The sequence below is a fragment of the Vombatus ursinus genome, unplaced genomic scaffold (genome assembly GCF_900497805.2).
Source record: "Vombatus ursinus unplaced genomic scaffold, bare-nosed wombat genome assembly UNPS02015406.1, whole genome shotgun sequence".
Classification (NCBI taxonomy): domain Eukaryota; kingdom Metazoa; phylum Chordata; class Mammalia; order Diprotodontia; family Vombatidae; genus Vombatus; species Vombatus ursinus.
This window is the reverse complement of record NW_020955184.1, coordinates 1,866,940-1,884,528: the sequence shown is the minus strand read 5'-3', so window position 1 is coordinate 1,884,528 and position 17,589 is coordinate 1,866,940. Positions and strand designations below refer to the sequence as shown.

The window sequence follows — 17,589 nt, the reverse complement described above, 5'->3', positions numbered from 1 at the left end:
CTTTCTTTCTTTCTTTCTTTCTTTCTTTCTTTCTTTCTTTCTTTCTTCCTTCCTTCCTTCCTTCCTTCCTTTCTTTCTTTTTATAAGGCAGTTGGTGTTAAGTGACTTGCCCAGAGTCACACAGCTATTGAGTGTTATGTGTCTGAGGCCGGATTTGAATTCAGGTCCTGCTGACTCCAGGGCCAGTACTGTATCCACTGTGCCACTTAGCTGCCCCAATATTCTTCTTTTCCCTTCTATTTTGTTAATGTATGTTTTAGGGATATAGTGTGTTTTTCCCCACCTTTGAAGATTGCTTTAGTTGCATTCCAAAAATGTTGATATATTGATCATCACTATCATTGTATTTAATGTTGTTTATTGTTTCAATGATTTGTTCTTTTGATTGTTCTAATTTGTTTAGGATTTCCTTATTAAGACTTTCTTAGGCCTTTGTTTTTCCTTGTGCTCCCTGTATTGAGAACTATTTTTATTACACTATGCTCTGCAAAAAGTGTGTTTGGTATTTCTGGTTTTTTACATATATTTACAATTTCTCTGTACCCTACATGTGTTATGTTGCTGTAAAGGTGCTTCCCTTTGCTGAGAAATACACACATTCATAGACATATATATGTTAAGCATATGTTTGCATAGACATATAAATATATACATATAGACACATCTTCTAAATAGGAGAAAGAAATAGAGACAGAGAAACAGAGACAGAGAGAGAGAGAGAGAGAGAGACAGAGACAGAGACAGAGACAGAGAGAAGAAGAGAAAGGTCTCAATCAGAAGATACCATAAGTCCTTTAGCACTAAATTCTCCCATAGCTTGTTCAGTTCTATATTTTCTATTTTGTTGATATTTCTGTTAGATTTCTCTAGCTCTAAGAAACGAATATTAAAGTCTCCCAGTATTATCATTCTACTATTTTTGTCTTTAAAATTCAGTTAAGTTTTCTTTTCCAAATTTAGTGCTATGCCATTGTTGTATTTTTGTTTAATATTTGCAACCGTTTATTTAAGCATAATGTACTCTGCCTGTTTATCTCTTGTCATTAAAGGTTTTTGTTTTTGCTTTGTGCTGCCTTTTGCAGCATCCACTTTTTGGGGACTCATCTGATACATAGTAAATTTTGTTCTAGATTCTTAGTTTTATTCTGTGTATGTCTTTGCTTATTAGATGTTTCTCTCAAACAATAGCTTGTACAGTTTGAGGGTTTTTAATTATTATTATTTATTATCCTACTATTTGACAGGTCCCAGACATGCTACACTTTAGTCTCCACTCCTCATCATCTTCTCTCCAGTCTCTTTTATGTCAGAGGTCCAGAAGGACTTCCTATGCCCAGGAGGTTTTTAACTCTTTCATTACCAGAACTTTTCCCTAGGGTCTCATTGTACTAATTGGTGAATGCTTCACCTGGCCCACTATTTCAATCAGGTCCCAGGGAGAGTATAAAGGGTGTTTTAGACAGGATCTCTTCAGTCCAGTGGGGGTGGGAGGGAGGTCTATCTATGGGAAAGCCCAAGGAAGAATGAAGGATACTTTCATACACCCTTCCTCCTTGTGACTGGTCTGCCACTTGTGTAATGGGGTCATGTAGTGGATGGGATTGCTTTCAAAGTCTTTGCAGCAGAAAGGGATGTTAATACGGGCCCTTCCATGATAAGACCATAAAGCATGGTACTTAGTACACACTTCAAAGACTATCATTCTAAAAAAAATCAAGGGATTTTTTTTATGTACTAGAATATTCTCATTCTCTCTCTCTCTCTCTCTCTCTCTCTCTCTCTCTCTCTCTCTTTTCTGTGGATTCAGATGAAATCATTCTATATCTGGTACATGATTCCTGTTTTTATATTTTGAAGTAAGAGGTTTGAGAGTTAATGGGTACTGAGAGAATGTCTAGTCTGTCATCTTGTCAAACTTCCTTTAAACTGGTTTTACTACCTACTGCTTTGCTTGTTTTATGAAGTGAAACTAATAATATTCTGTCTTCATCCCTAAAAGATTTTACAAATGATTTCACATTCTAAACTAGCATTACCCTTAGCTGTGTTATTTCTCTATTTCTCAATTAAGTCAAGTATTTGTTAATTAAACTGCTTTTTAGGCTTTTAAGTGACAGAATAAGACTCTTGGGATAACTAGTCAAAATAGTTTGGCCTCCATGGAGGGGGAAGAAAAGAAGAAGAATGGTTACTGTTCAGATTATTACATTAAGTTAAATGTGTATGACTTACAGAGTTCATCCTTTTTTTTCTTTCTCTGCCACTGTAGCTTTTCTTGTGGGCTCCTAGTGGAGCCTTGATTATGCTTTTCCTCATTGAATTCAGTCTGTTCTTAGCTCCCCATGTAGATATTGCTGTCAACCACTGATATCTGGAAAACTCTGCTAGTACAATGATGAAAAATTCCAAACCCTTTTGTTCTCCAAAGTTTGTTTAGGTCTGTACCCAGTAAAGGGGGGAGGAAGAAGAGAATAAGACTGAAGCCAAGCTGCTTTCCTTTCCTCCAAGTGATTCCTTCCCCAGGACTTAGCTAGAATTGCCCTTTTCCAGCTCAACACTCACTCTAATCTCTTGGGTTTTGAACTAGCTCCTGGTTTTATATAAGCTTCCCACAGCATAATCAAGTCCTCAACCAATTGGAGCAGACTTTTTGTTGCCATCATTCCAGCTCATTTAATGAATTTCAAGGACTTTTTCCACATAGTATAAAGTCTTTGATTGATTAAGACATGGTCTCACCTTAGCAATGTATCTGGACAAAATAGCTTAGAAATCAGAACTTTATCAGAGAAATTGCTGCCAAAGATTTGTTTCCCCAGTTAGTGGTTTCTCTTCTAATGTTAACTGCATTGTTTTTGTTAATCCAAAATTATTCTAATTTTATTTAATCACAAGTGTCCATTTTATCTCCTGTGATCCTTCCTATCTCTTGTTTGGTCAAGAACTCTTCTGCTATCCATAGTTATAAAAGTTATTTCCTTCCTTCATCTCTAAATAGTTATGCTATATATATGTGTGTATATATATATATATAATTACATATTATATATATAATATGACAATATATTATATATCTAGCTCACATGTTCATTTAGATCTTATTGTATGCTATACAATGTGAGATGTTTTAAAAACTTGATTTCTGACAGACTGCTTTAAAGTTTTTTAAATCAAACATTGAGTTCCTACTTGAGTAGTTGGGGTCTTCTGATTTATTACTATTTATTAACATTATGCTACTATTTGCAGTCATCTCTGTATGATGTATACCTAATCTATTTCACTGATCAATTTTTTTTTCTATTTTAACTCTAGTTTTGATGATTACATTTTGGTAATATATTTAGAAATATGGTACTTCAAAGACATTCCCTCTTTTAAAAAAAATATTTCTATTAAGCTCTAGTCTTTTCACCAGGAATGTGCAAAAGTCCTCTTTTCCATTAAAGATTTATTTTCCCCCAGTATAATTATCTTCAGTTTAGCATGGTAACCCTTTATTCACTTAAGGGCTTTTGCCCGTAAACAAAGGCAAAATTGTCTTTTCCGTAATGATCTTACTTACATTGTAACCCGTTATTTACTCTTTTAAAATATTGTGTTCCAAGAATTCCTCTCTTTTTCTAGTCACAGCTACCAAATATTGCATGATACTGACTGGGCAACTTGTTCCTTGAACTCTTGCTGGCTGCTGGTGTATTTTTTTCTTTTTACCGAAAGTTCTGTATTTTAGCTATGAAAATTTTAGTTTTCAATGGGAGTTTTGTTCTGGAGGGGATTATTGGACTTTTTCTATTTTCACTTTTGACTTTCTAATTGTTCTATTTTCACGTATAAATTCTTGAAATATGGTGGCCAAACCTTTTTTATTTTATGTTTGGTCATGTTTTTCATGGAATCCAATGATTCTCAGAAAATCTGTTTCTGATCTGTTCTCCAAGTCAGCTATTTTTGATAGCATGTACTTTATAATTACTTTAATCTTTTAACTATTTGATTTTGTTCTAATGTGTCTTATTATTTCCTGGATTATTTGTGTATAGTTTACTACTTTGTGTTAAGAGGTACTTATCATTCTTCCAATTCTTTCCTTCAGAGATTGTATTTCTACATTTTAACCTCTCATTCCATCTTTATTTTTTATTTTATTCAATCTTTATTCTATAATTATTTTAACAAATTTATTTTATATGCATTTATTAACTCTCCCTTCTACTCACTGCTTCCCTCTCCCCCTCCACATACCTACAGAACAATAAATACATATCTCACAATAAATAAGTATAATCCAGAAAAACAAATTTCCACATTGACTTTGTCCAAATATGCATTTACATTCTGGATATTAAACCATTTTTTTATCCCAAACATTTAGCACAGTGTTTAACACATGGTGAGCACTTAAAAATGCTTGTTTATCCATCATTTATAAATTCACGTATTCTGGCTTCAAATCTATGATCACCTAGTTTGTTGTCATTTAAAAATTGTTGATTATTTTGTGAACCAATTTTGTGTTCTTTACTGAAGCTATTTTTTTTCTAGTTTATTTCTGTATTGATTCTCTGGGACTTTCTAGGAATAGGAATAATTTTGTCTCCTCTTTGCTGATATTTATGCCTTTAGATTCTTTCTATTGTCCCATTGCTGTTCCAAGTATTTTTAGGATTATGTCAAATAATGACAGGAAGAAGGAATATCCCATATAGCTATTGGTAAAGTTACTAGTATTTCTGAATTGTAAATAATACTAGCTTTTGGTTTTTATTACATGCTTTGTTTTTATCATATGAGAAAACAGGATCCTGTCATGCCTATGCTTTTTAGGTGTTTTTAGTGTAAATGACTACTACTCTTTTCCTACATTCATTGACATAATTATGTAATATTGATTTTCAATATGATGAATAATATTGGTTATTTCCTAATACTGAATCATTCCTTTTATCTCTGAGATAAATTCAATGGGCTTCTTTTTAACACATGTCTGAATAGGATAAATGGTGGTAAGGGGATGTACGTGAGAGATGTTGTAGTGGTAGAAATTACAATTAATTAAATATGAAGAATGAGTAAAAATGCATTGAGGCTATCACTGTTGTTGTGAGCCAGGGTGACTGGGGATATGATGTTGCCCTTCACAGTACTAGGAAAGTTCAAACAAAGGAAAGGTTTGCAGAAAATGTGTCTTCCCATTGCTTTTGGAGTATTTATAAATTTGATTCTTCCAAGATCATGGTATTCCATGATTTGTAGCCATATGGCATTACGCAGAGAATATTAGTATTAAAGAAATGGTCTTTTACAGCAGTGAGCGTTTGAGGATCATTAAAATTACTATACAAATTCTCAAAGATGATACAACTACAATGTTGAACCAAGTTAATGACCTGACTGCCAGTTTCATTTACTTTGTTTTCTGGTATGCATAGTATAGTGTCTGTCACAAAACCTCAGGGTCCCTGGCAATTAGCACAGTGACTGACACATAGTAAGTGCTTCCCAAATGCTGGTTGACTTGGGAGAAATAGTTAGGTGCTGATTCAAATTTAATCCAAGGGATAGGTTGTAGGGAGGTATATTTGGAGGAAAATTATTCAAAGGGAATATTGGGAAATCTAATATCTAAACTGCTGCCTTGTATTACTACTTATTAACAAGACAGTGTAATTACTTGGAGAAATAAAGAACCTGAGAACTGCTAAATATACTTGAGAGAGAGAGAGAGGAATTGTAATTCAAGGTCTGCTACAGAATGTCAGTATTAATTTCAGGGCCTTGAAAATAATTCATTTTACCTTCATGACCCATACACGGAATGTTGAGAAATACTTTAAAATGTTCTGATGCCATAACCATCTCTATTATTATGGAACTTGTTTTCCAAAGGTAATGCTTACCTTCACTGCTCTTTTTGGTGTTTCAACCAAGATGGGTGGGAGAATTCCTTTGTAAAACCCAAACAACCTGTTAGGAACGAAAAAAAAGATTTTCTTTTAGTTATAAGTAAGAGCATTATGGAAAAGGCAATTTTGCCTTTGTTTATGGACAAAAGCCCCTAATCCTAAATCATTTCCAAATATTCAAGTTACCATCATTAATAATAAAGTCTCCTTTTGTATTAGTTGAAAAGTAGAAATGCTGTTAATCCCTTCTTTACCATCATCATGATATTAATAAGTTAATGAATGTGACATTAAACCTGAAAACTTCTTACCAGTAAAATCTAATGAATACAAAGTTTCATCTATCTTCCTTTAGCTGTGAAGAAAACACTCTTGCTTATTAATCTGCTTTTCCAAGATGTATAATGGATTCATAAGATTTAAAGTTTTAAAGTTGGCACAGATCATCTAATCTAACCTACTTATAATATATGTAATATAATTAATATATGTCTTATAATAATTCATTTGATGATTGGTTATGTTGGTTGTAAATTACTACTGGGGGTAGGGGAGGAACAGCTTCTATTAAGGTCTCCTATAAGATGAAGAGATTCATGGTGAGAAGAGCAAAGTGGAAGCCATGTTTAAGGGAGCCCAACTCTACAAAAAGATTTATCTATAGAAAGAACTAACTAAAATAATGGGCATTCATAATTGCTAAATTGATGGTTAATTTCTCTACTTATTTCAAAGTTTAAGAATTTAGCAGTCTGAAATGTTTTACATGTTTTTTGTTGTACTTTCATTTTGAGTTTGAAAAGTTCATATAAACCATTACCATCATATAAACATATAACTGCTTGGGTTTCCTAAATGTTGTTATATATAGAAATATATTGACAAATATAAAAAAATAATCCAGGATGAAATTACAAAGTTTATTCATTGTGTAATTTTTAAAAATCTGTCTAGGGGTGATTGCTTTTATTTATGATAAAAGGTGATCTAAATATCTGACATTTATGTAACACTTTAGAATTTATAAAAGACTTTACATACATTATTTCATTTGATCCTTAAACCCAGTAAGATAGGTAGTACAGATATTATTATCTCTGTTTTATAGATAAAGAAATTGACACATTGGTTAAATGGCTTACCCAAGGTCACATAGCCAATAAAGGTAGAGCTGGGATTTGAACCTAACACTCAGCTGACTCTAAATTCAGTGGTCTTATGCTGACTGGATGACAAAATAGGTCCTGGATACAGACCGATTATGTATCAATTACCTTGATTCTCTTCCTACACATCAATCTATTTACTATCACTTAAACTTAAGCATGAATTAATTTATTAAATCTTTCCCAACAAAATAGTAAGAAAAGATCAGTTTGTGATAATGGGAAGAGGGAATTAGAAATCCCTCTGAAGGGGGATAGAATTGAAAATGGGAGGTGAGGGTATACTGAACAAAATTTAATATGGCAATCTGGTATAAAATATGAAACATATCTAGGATCACTGGCCTTTTAGAAAGTCATTGAAACCTTTTAGATGTAAATTACTGCCTTCTTTATATGCAAATGGTTTGGCTGCTGAAAAGGATATAAAAAGAACATTTGTGTAAGGAAAACTCACTTATGAAGAGATACAGCCTCACAGAAAAAAATTTAGGGGAAAAAAATCCTGTTATGAGGACTCGATAGGGAACAGTCCCTCAGATGAACTGAAGGCAGAGCAATGACTGAGATAATGATGGCTTCAGGGAAATGTGGTCCATCAGTTCATTTGCATGTGGATGTTTTTAGATTTTAAAAAGTTATAATTGACAGAAATATTGATTACTGATTGGAGAAAGGCTGGAGCAGTTGCTGTAAGCTCACTGGAAAAGAGTTGAATCCTGCTGTTCCACAGTGGCATCTACAGAGTGAGAGAGAGGAAAATTCTCATGGGTGTTGCTCTCTACAATCCTATCTGCTTAGACAGAGAAACAAAGTAGAAAAGACAGGCTTTAGATCTGTTTTGCTGCGAGAAAAGGTTTAGAATCAATTACTATTTGTAGATCTGAGGAACCGGGGTTTTGTGGCCATATATTTAATAGATAGGAGTTTCTTGAGTTTCCTTTAAAATTGCCCAGAAGGAGCAAAAGAAAATAACCACTGGGAAGAAAATGTCACTTGGAAGACACTTGTAGTTTAATCCGTCCACCCCAGAGATTGTGTTCAAAGAAAAATGGACAACCATTTGTTCCTTTCCTTTGGAAAGCAATGAGTGCTAGATGAATTTCAATAGCCCCATTCCCACTGAGATCCAGTGGCTTTCTATTACCTCCAAGATAAAATATAATGTCCTCTATCTGGCACTTAATGTTCTTCATAAACTGGCCCCTTCCTCCTTCTTTTGTCTTCTTATACCTTACTCTTTTCTACATATTCGGCAGTCTAACTGTACTGGCTTACTTTGTGCTCCTTGGACAAGACAATCCATTTGCTATCTCCATCCATGGCTTTGTTCTGGCTTGGCTCCATTCCTAGAATACTTTGCCTCCTCATCCTACCCCTTAGCTCCTCTGGTTTCCTTTGAGACTCACCTTTGGCAGAGGGCATTTCTTAATTCTTCAAGCTGCTAGTAGTACCTTTTCTGAGATTACTTTCCAACTGCTCTATAATATGTCTTGTGTGTTAATTATCTATTTACATATTGTCTCCCTCATTACAATGTGAGGAACTGGAACTGTTTTTGCCTTTCTTTGTATCTTCAACACATAGCAAAGTACTTGGCACATAGTAAGTGCTTAATAAATGCTTGCTCTTGGTCTTCAGAGGAAAGTTATACACCAGAACAGTAGTTAGCTGCTAGGGAACCCTTTCTCATACAGAGGTAGGGGAATGAGTTCTCCAGGTTTGTGCAAACAGGGCTCAGGCTCAGGGATGATTGATAGCTTTCTAGTCAATGCTATCTATTGCTTATGTAACATGCATACTCTGGCTCATTATTACAGCAATCAGGCTGCTAAATCTGCCCTTCAGGGTTCTGGGGTATCCTGAGGGATTGAGGGGATTCTCCTTTCTTTACTTCATTGGCTAGAGACCCTGCATGGTTGTGTATCTCCCCCTAATCCCCATTGTTAGGTGCTTGCAACTATCTTCTTATTTCGATGTAATCATTTAGCATTGATTAACATTTTAAAGATGATATTCACTTCAAAGATATAGCAAGAATAAAGTTAAAGTTTTTTTCTGCAATACCCTGAGGCAAATTATACCCCATACCACCTTGGTCTCTGGGGGGAAAGTAGTTTCAATTTAACCTCAGTTCCTACACAGCACTGGTCCAATAAAGTTCATGTTTAGATGTGGCATGACTGCCAGATGAGATTGAGTCTCAGTTACCACCTGATTGAGGTCTCAAATGTCATTTTCAAAAGTTGCTTCTTTGAGTATCAATCCTGTGCCAGTTGCAAAACCTGGCCTGGACTCTGACTCCCAGATTTCTGTGGCTCCCTCACTCACCTTTCAAAATTCCCAAGTTAGAGGACTCTCCCTTCACCTATAATGAAAAAACAAAAACAAAAACCAAAAAGCCAAGGACGGAAGCCTGTTTCTCAAGGTCACATGACCTCTGAGGGGTGGTTTCATGCTTTCAGCATGGCTTTTCACCAGAGACCACAAGTGAAAATACCACTAAGATCCCCAGAAGTGAATGAAGCATAGAAGGATGGCAGAAGCCAAACATGACCTTTTAAATACTTCCATAGCCAATTAAAAAGCCTCCTCTTTACCATGTGGTTAGCCAATTAGAACCAGTTGTACAATGTCCCCATGGTCTTTCTAAGGCAATTCCCCTACCCATCAACATGATTTTCCCTAAAGCAAGCTCCCTAGCCTCCCTGTGTGGAGGGATACCATGCCAAGACAATCTGTACATGTTCCTCCATTATGGTTCTATGTACTTTATGATTCACAGAGTACTTTTCTTTACAACAACCTTGCGCAAAAAAAACAAGAACATGTTATTATACTTATTTTACAAATAGTGAAACTTCAGCTTAGAGAGTTTAAATTAATTACCTCAGATGACACTTGCCCTAGTAAGTGGTGAGTAGAAATTTAAACCTGGTTTTTCTAATTTTACATCTGCAGGTAGTAATATATATATATATATATATATATATACACATGTATATACACATATGTATATATATATCTGAGCCTCTCCAATTCTTTTCCTCATTTGGGAAATAATGATAACAATGACACTTACAAAGGTCAAATTAGGTAACTATACATATATATGTATACACATACATACATATGTATATACATACATGTATATAGCTTCATAAACTTTAAAGTATGTATAAGTGTCAGCTATTATCATCTCCTTAATGTCTATAAATCTTTGAGTGAACTTGATGCCATATATTACCCTCCTTGTTGTACAAATGGGAAATAAAGAGGCCAAGACCAAAGTTGACCAATGCCCTGCTGTTAGGATCTTTGTCATTTTCATATCATTATTAATAAGCAGTAGAGTCCTCACCATGTGATACGGCCTGAGTTCACATTTGTTCTCAATTGTATAACAAAAGCCAAAACCTTATAGTATTTATATATGCATATAAAATTAAGATCAAAAAGTTTATTGCATCCCTTCTCAAAGGCACAGCTTGTATACAGCATACTTGAATACAGATTTGTGCCAAAGCCTACAAAATAAGTGATTTTACTCCTCATTTCCATCTGTGTGTATGTGTATGTGAAACAAATTAACATGTTGGTGGCTCCAAGGTCTTGTCACAGTCAATGAAAAGATGTTGATTGTATGGATGCACAGAAATATGGAATTTCCTGTGATTAACAGCATATACCCAGTCTCAGTGGTTTACTTACACAAAGCCACATCTTCAAAGAAGCTTTAATGTTGTCATTCATTAATTGATTCCTAGGTTCCCAAGATTTAAAGCACAAAACTTAGGACACTCATTTCTTCAATCTGTTCACTCAGACATCATGTGCCTAGTCATGTTCTTTCGTCTTTTGGGAAGGCTGGAGTTTAGGATATCTAAAAACTTAATTGTACAAAATTTTGCAACTAATTGTTAAACTTTAGCCATGTATGGGAGGACAAATACAACTATTCCAAAGGAATGGAATGATCAGATGTCTTGTCTAGTCCTTGTGAACCATTTGTTTATTTGTTGTTGTTGTTATTTCACCAATGTGTTCAAATACCGTTGGTGAGTAGTTCAAATGAGCAAACATATTGAACACTTTGTAGTATAATATAAATGCTAGCTTTTTTTTTTTTAAAGAGGCAAGTGCAATGGATAGAGAACTGAACCTGACTTCAAATCCAGCCTCAGATATTTACTAGTGTGACCTTGGGCAAATCACTTTACCTCTGTCTGCCTCAGTTTTCTCATTTGTAAAATGGGGATAATAATAGCCCCTACCTACCAGTGTTGTTGTGGGGATCAAATGAGATAATATTTTTTAAAGCCTTTTACAAACCTTATTAAAGGTGCTATATAAATGCTAGTAGTAGTAGTAGTAGTAGTAGTAGTAGTAGTAGTAGTAATAGAAGTAGCAGGAGATTACCCACAATGCTAAGCCATTAGGCAGGATTCCAGAGATGGGCAACTACATCCTACTTTTTTCTATTCTTCTTTTCATATTTGCCCCTAAACATATTAAGTCCAATTTTCCTAAGGGCTGTCTTTTTAGGAGGTTTATGCCTATTGCATAATGTGGTGTTGGAGAAAAAATGACCTAAATATTATCCAATGAATCAATATATGGGATCCTAGGATCATAGATTTCTAACTGAAATTTAAATGGAACTTAAAGTTCACCTAGCCCAATCTATCACTTTACTGATAACAAAGGCCCAGGGAGATTACTTGGTATGGTTATACAGGTTATATGAGGGATAGTAGATGCTTGAATCAGAATTTGAACCCCCCATCCTCCAACTCAAAATGCAGGACTTGCCCCTCTGAACCATCCTGTTCCTGTCTGGCAGAGCAGGAAAAGTGCAAATTTAAAGAAGTGTTGCCTATGAAAACCAAACCTTTGCCTAGATTAGGTGGCTTTGCCAGAGATGAAGGACCTTAGTTTCCTATCCTATGAAATTAGTCAGAGTACTATGACCATGAGGATATTGTAGATTTCAAATGCTAGGGATGTCAGGATAGATCTAGATATCATTTTAAGGCATGAAAAGGTCAATCAAAGAAATTATTTCCAAGTTCCAAAGCCACCTGTAGCAAACCACATCCAACATGAGAGGAATCCTATCACCTGGATCACAGCTTTTGCCAAAAAAACTGGCATTCAGCAAGAGTCCTGAGCACCAATAACAATCATCAGTGAAGCATAAAATAGGAGTGACAGGTAAAGTGACATCAGCTCTCTAGTTGGGGAAATTGGAAAGCATTAACACATCCATATACCTAACAGAATACAATTACTACATTTTATTTCATTTCAATAGTCAGGACCTAAATGAACATCACCATTCAATTTTGTTCTGGGCAGTGGCCCAAACTCATCTTTGGTGAGGTTGATTTTGAAACATTACAGTCAATCATATCTTCACAATTTGTTCTTCCTCCAGGCTTTAGGCATCCTTCTGGTTTCCATTTCTTGTTTGGAAGCCTTGAGTCATCTGTTCTGGCAATATGACCAAACCAAATCAGTCATTTTCTCCAAATTATATTGAAATTGGGAACTTGCTAGTTTGTTGTTTTCTTCCTCTTTCTTCCTTTCACATAATTTTCCCTTTAAGGATCTACTAATACAAGGCTGATTGAAGGCATACAATATCCTCTTTCTTTGCTGCTGTCAAATGCAAGTTTCTAACCCACACACTATAGCTCTATAATTAAAACAATGAGGGCCAAATTCAGCCCTGGGTTAAGAGTGAGCTGCTCCCATTGCTAGCTGAATGCATGCAACCCAGGGCAGAATTTTGGCCCTGATGTTATACCTTGAGGGCATTATTCTGACTTCACTTACACTCCACAAGTCTCAGTGGTTCACAGAGTCTAAATGAAAGAGCTGGGTTTCACGGCTCTGTCATTTGAGTTATGTGGAATCTACAATTTGAAGTTCACAAAATTGCATGCATCTTGGGGTCATTTTCATTTAGGCCTAGGGAAGTGGGAAGATTAGCCAAAGGGAATGAAAAACATTTTTTTTAAAGTTACATCTATTCTTCTCTTGAAAGCAACAAATAAGTTTTAAGGGAGACAGCAAAAAGTGAAAACTTTAGCAAGTATTTTTAGCTCGAAGTTCCTGCCACTCAACCTATATAAAGGCTTCAGATGCCAATGGAATAACAGAATTGTTTGTGTTTGCAGTACTAATATGGGTTGAATAGTTACCAGTATTCATAGGATTTTAGATTTTGAGCTGGAACGGATCTTACAGGTTATCTTGTCCAATTCCTTCATTTTACAGATGAGGAAACTGAGGCTCAGAGAGGTTAAATGACATTGTAAAGTTAGCAAGTATCAGGGCTAGAATTTCTCTAACTTCAAATCCAGAAGGATAGGGACTGTTTCATTTTTGTCTTTGTATCTCCAGAGTCTAATACTATTCCTGGCACATAACAGGTAATAAATAAATGCTTAGTGACTTATAGGTACTTCAGTATGTTACAGAGGTAAGCCTTGGCTTGTGAAGGCCATGCCAATAGAGCACAAGCTCTGGCTTGTCTCCCAGTCATGTAAGATTTCCTCATCTGCCTCCTGATTTTGCCCTGTAGGTCCCTTGTCCCATTAGTAACATTTTCCTGAAATTTCCATTTTGGGGAAGGAATGAAGATTGATTATCTCTGATATGCAAAATGATTTTGAATATACATGGTAATTTCAGCGTGAGGGGGGCACTAGAAGCAAAGACTTTATATAGGGAGATCAATAAAAACTTCATAAAGGATGTGGCAATGGAATTGAGCTTGGATTTAGCCACTGTACCCCTATCTTTACTCTTCCCCACTTCAGCTCCCTTTGATGTGTTGTCTTCGTTCATTAATATGTAAACTCCTTGAGAGTAGGGATTATCTTTCTTTTTGTTTTCATTTCTATCTCCAGCATTTACCTCAAGGCCCAGCACATAAATAAATAAATGCTTGTTGACTGACTGATTTGTCAGTTCTACCAAACTGGAAAGACTTTGAGTATATGATCCAATGAGTATATGTCTTTTGTCCCTGTACCATCTTAGCTAAGTTTGAAGAGATTCTATAACTGAAGGTTGGTCAATAAGTGGTTTTTTAGAGAAGTTAGAATAACATATAAAGACAGTATACTGAGGTGTAGAGAGACTGAGACCTGCATCATTGGAAGGAGTAACTATACTAATAAAACCATAGATCCTTGAAGTGATGAAATAAATATAGAAGAATAGTAAAATGCTTTACATTAAACTCAAATCTTCTTCTCTATGACTTCTTCCCATGGCTTCTCTTCTCTCTGGAGTCAATTAGAATAAAATTAGTCACACTTCTGCATGACTTTCAAATATTTAAAGATAATGTGGTACAGTGGAAAGAGTAATGGCTCTTCAAAGAAGTAGAGGTTTAAATCCTGCCTCTGATGCTTGTTATCTAGGTCACCTTGGAAAAATCACCTTACTTCTCAGTTTCCTGAAATGTAAAATGAGGAGTATAGTAGATGACCTCTGAGTTGCCTTCTAAATCTCTTCTTTAAAGTCTTTAGATCCATATTTATGAATAAGATGTTCACTATTACAACTGTCTATGAAATGTAGAACTCTAACTATAGGTTTAAAAACCCAAGCTTTGCTTTCTAAGTAAAAAAAAAAATCACCTCAGCTTCCAATATAATTCACAAGTTAGCCTGATGACTCCATTTCCTGGAAAGTTAGCCAGGTGCAATGCTGCACAGTATGACCTGACAAAGCCACTAGCACGGTATTAGAACCTAGACATTTAATGGAAATCTCTGAGAGGGAAAAAGCTACTGAAATGGTGACTAATATTTGTAAAATATGAATGCCAGCTACTAAACCAGGAAAATACAAATAGTGCCTAGCTTAAATCTATTCAAATCACAAGCTTCATAACAACTAGTACCACCAAGATAATCTTGCTTAACAACTGGTAAGGTATGACAGTTTTGTTTAGGAGGAGAAGTAAAACCCAGGGTATCCACTAAGAAATGTGGGCCATTCATTCTACTGAATGGGGGCCCTGTATAAACTAATTTTATGGAGGAAGTGGTGAGTGATAGAAAGGAAGGAAAGGACTCTTGAAAATCTCTATTGCCTCCTGCTTTGTCCTGTTGGATCAGGAAGTAAGGATTAGGGACTAGAAACTAGGAGATAAGGTCTAGTAAAAGTTGTCTCTGATTCTGATCTCTTCTAAACAAGCACCATTCATTTCCTGCTTCTCCAGTTTATACTTCTTAATCTATTCATATCAAGCTAACCTAATCTCTCCTCATCAGCCTGTTTCTAGGCTTTTGCCTACCCCTTTCCAATAGCCTACTTCTTTACTTGTGTCAAGCTTTGACATTCTTATTCAATAAAACCTAACCCAGAGCCCACTTCCCACAGTTGCCTTGAGGAAGTAGACAATGACTCTTTTAACAAGTTTCAAATGATTTTTTTTCACATCTTGTGTATAGGTTTCATACCATCTTGTATAAACATTCCTGGTTTAGACAATTTTACCAATTGTCTACATAACTCATGCAACAAGAGGGCAGGTATTAAGGTATCAGTGAGCTTGGCTAATGCAATCATAGCACATGGTACATAGAAGAGGCTGTGGCATCTGCTTCTACAAAGGCATGATGATGGGTAATGAAAGTACCTTGCTCCCTGAGATGGAACAGATAGAGACATTCTTGAGCCAATTCTTGTTTCCTAACCCTGTGATGAAGAGGAGCCTCTTTGATTGGTTATGGTTATCCACTATATTAGTTATTCAAAACTGTAATGTATTCAAAAAATAATAGTCAGTCAGAGCAGTCTTTTGACAAGGGCTATTTCTGCACTTCATGACACTGGAAAAGTAGGGTATGATTTTGAGGGCCTCTATTTGGGAAAGGAGCCTTGGGTCCTCTCCTACTAGGAGCTGAGTTCATAGCTCAAGTCCTTGCTGTTGTGTCTATTTCTATTATGTCCATTCTTTCTTGCTTTGGGAGCTGAGAAATAGCTACAACATTTTGAGTTTGGAAAGGTCAGAAGAACAAGGCACTAGGAAGTGTAGAAGTAGAGTTCATGCTGGATTTAGTAAACAGACTGTCTAGTATTGATGGTTTGAGGAAAAGTCTTCAAGATGCAACAGTAATAGTTAGGACATGTACACATCCAGTGGTAATGCTACATTTGGACATGAACTTGGTGGGATTAATCCTATGTAAAAACTACATTAAGTCTGCATGAAGTCTCCCCAGGCTTTCTGGTGGCAAAGGGGAAAGTATATCCCTAGGTGTTTAGGGGAAATAGTTGTACCTTTGTTCTCGCTGTATCTTTGAAATAAAGGCCTATTTGTAACTGGTTAAATGGAACTGGACCACTACTGGTGGTTAACAAAGCGGGGTTACACATCCCAGAATGGTGGATTTGAGATGACAGCATACAAGAAAAACACCTTCAATCCCTCATTGGTACCCCTACAGTCATGAGGGGATGATATACCCTTCCTGCTTCTGAGGTAAGGTTAGAGAATTGCTATCCTACCATAGAGAGGCAGCATGGTGTAGTGACAGAGAAGTAGTCTTTGAGTTAGGAAGATACACACACTAGCAGTGTGACCATGAAGCACTGAATGTCTTTATCAGCTCTCTAAAAAATTAGTTTTTGTAGATCAGTATAAGCCAGGAAGAGTTTCTACAATGAGAGTTCTTCACACAGATGAAATCAGATACAAATCTTGCCTCATTTTCCCAGAAGTCTCCTCTCCTCCAACCCCTTCACTCCCACTTTATTTCATCTAGACTATGAGTTCTTTGAGGATAGGGATCGTGACTCTTATTGTCCTGCATAACTCTTTTTTTTTATTTTCATGTAATTATATTAGTCAGTATGCAGAACTGATAAGTGTGCAAAATGTTTACAATTTTTGATGAAATTGGAGTTTATCTGTACCTATAAGTTATACATACAATTTAAAGTTTTGAAGCCTATAGCTGTGACTCTGTAATTTAAATTAATTTGCTAATTGCAGAGGCAGCATGGCATAATGAATAGAGTTGTTCTCAAAACCAAGAATATCTGGGTTCAGTTCCCACCTCTGACACATAATAACTGTGTGACTCTGGGAAAGTCACTTAAACTCTCAGTGCCCCAACAACTTTCTAAGACTTTAAGTTGTAGACAAGGAGCCAACCTGCATCAGTAGATAGAGTTTACTCACCTGGGGAGTTCCCTATGCCAATAAAACCACTGTTCCGAGACCTACACTGATTATTATAATTACACATTTCATTATGTTTCTGAACTATTTTTTGTGTTTTGAGAATTGTTCCATTGTCATTTCAGAGTAACTTGAAGATTTTTTTCTACTATTTTCATCTTCCTTTGGGGATTTTAACTCAACCTACTTTTCTGTAAAGTACCTATTAGTTGAGAAGACATTTTCTTTCATTGTTAATTTCTTCTTCTCAGCCAATTTTTATCTGTGTTAATATACTGTTGTTTAGTTGTTTTCAGTCTTGTCCAAT

The 17,589-nt window shown here is 35.6% G+C and overlaps 1 protein-coding gene across 1 annotated transcript in view; it reads right to left on the bottom strand.

Moving 5' to 3' along the window:
* Positions 1–17,589, bottom strand: part of SLC25A21 (solute carrier family 25 member 21) — a 704,781-nt gene that overhangs the window by 77,060 nt on the left and 610,132 nt on the right. The window contains exon 4 of the mRNA XM_027847443.1: positions 5,901–5,967. Coding sequence (XP_027703244.1) covers positions 5,901–5,967 — 67 coding nt within the window. The remainder of the gene's footprint in view (positions 1–5,900; positions 5,968–17,589) is intronic.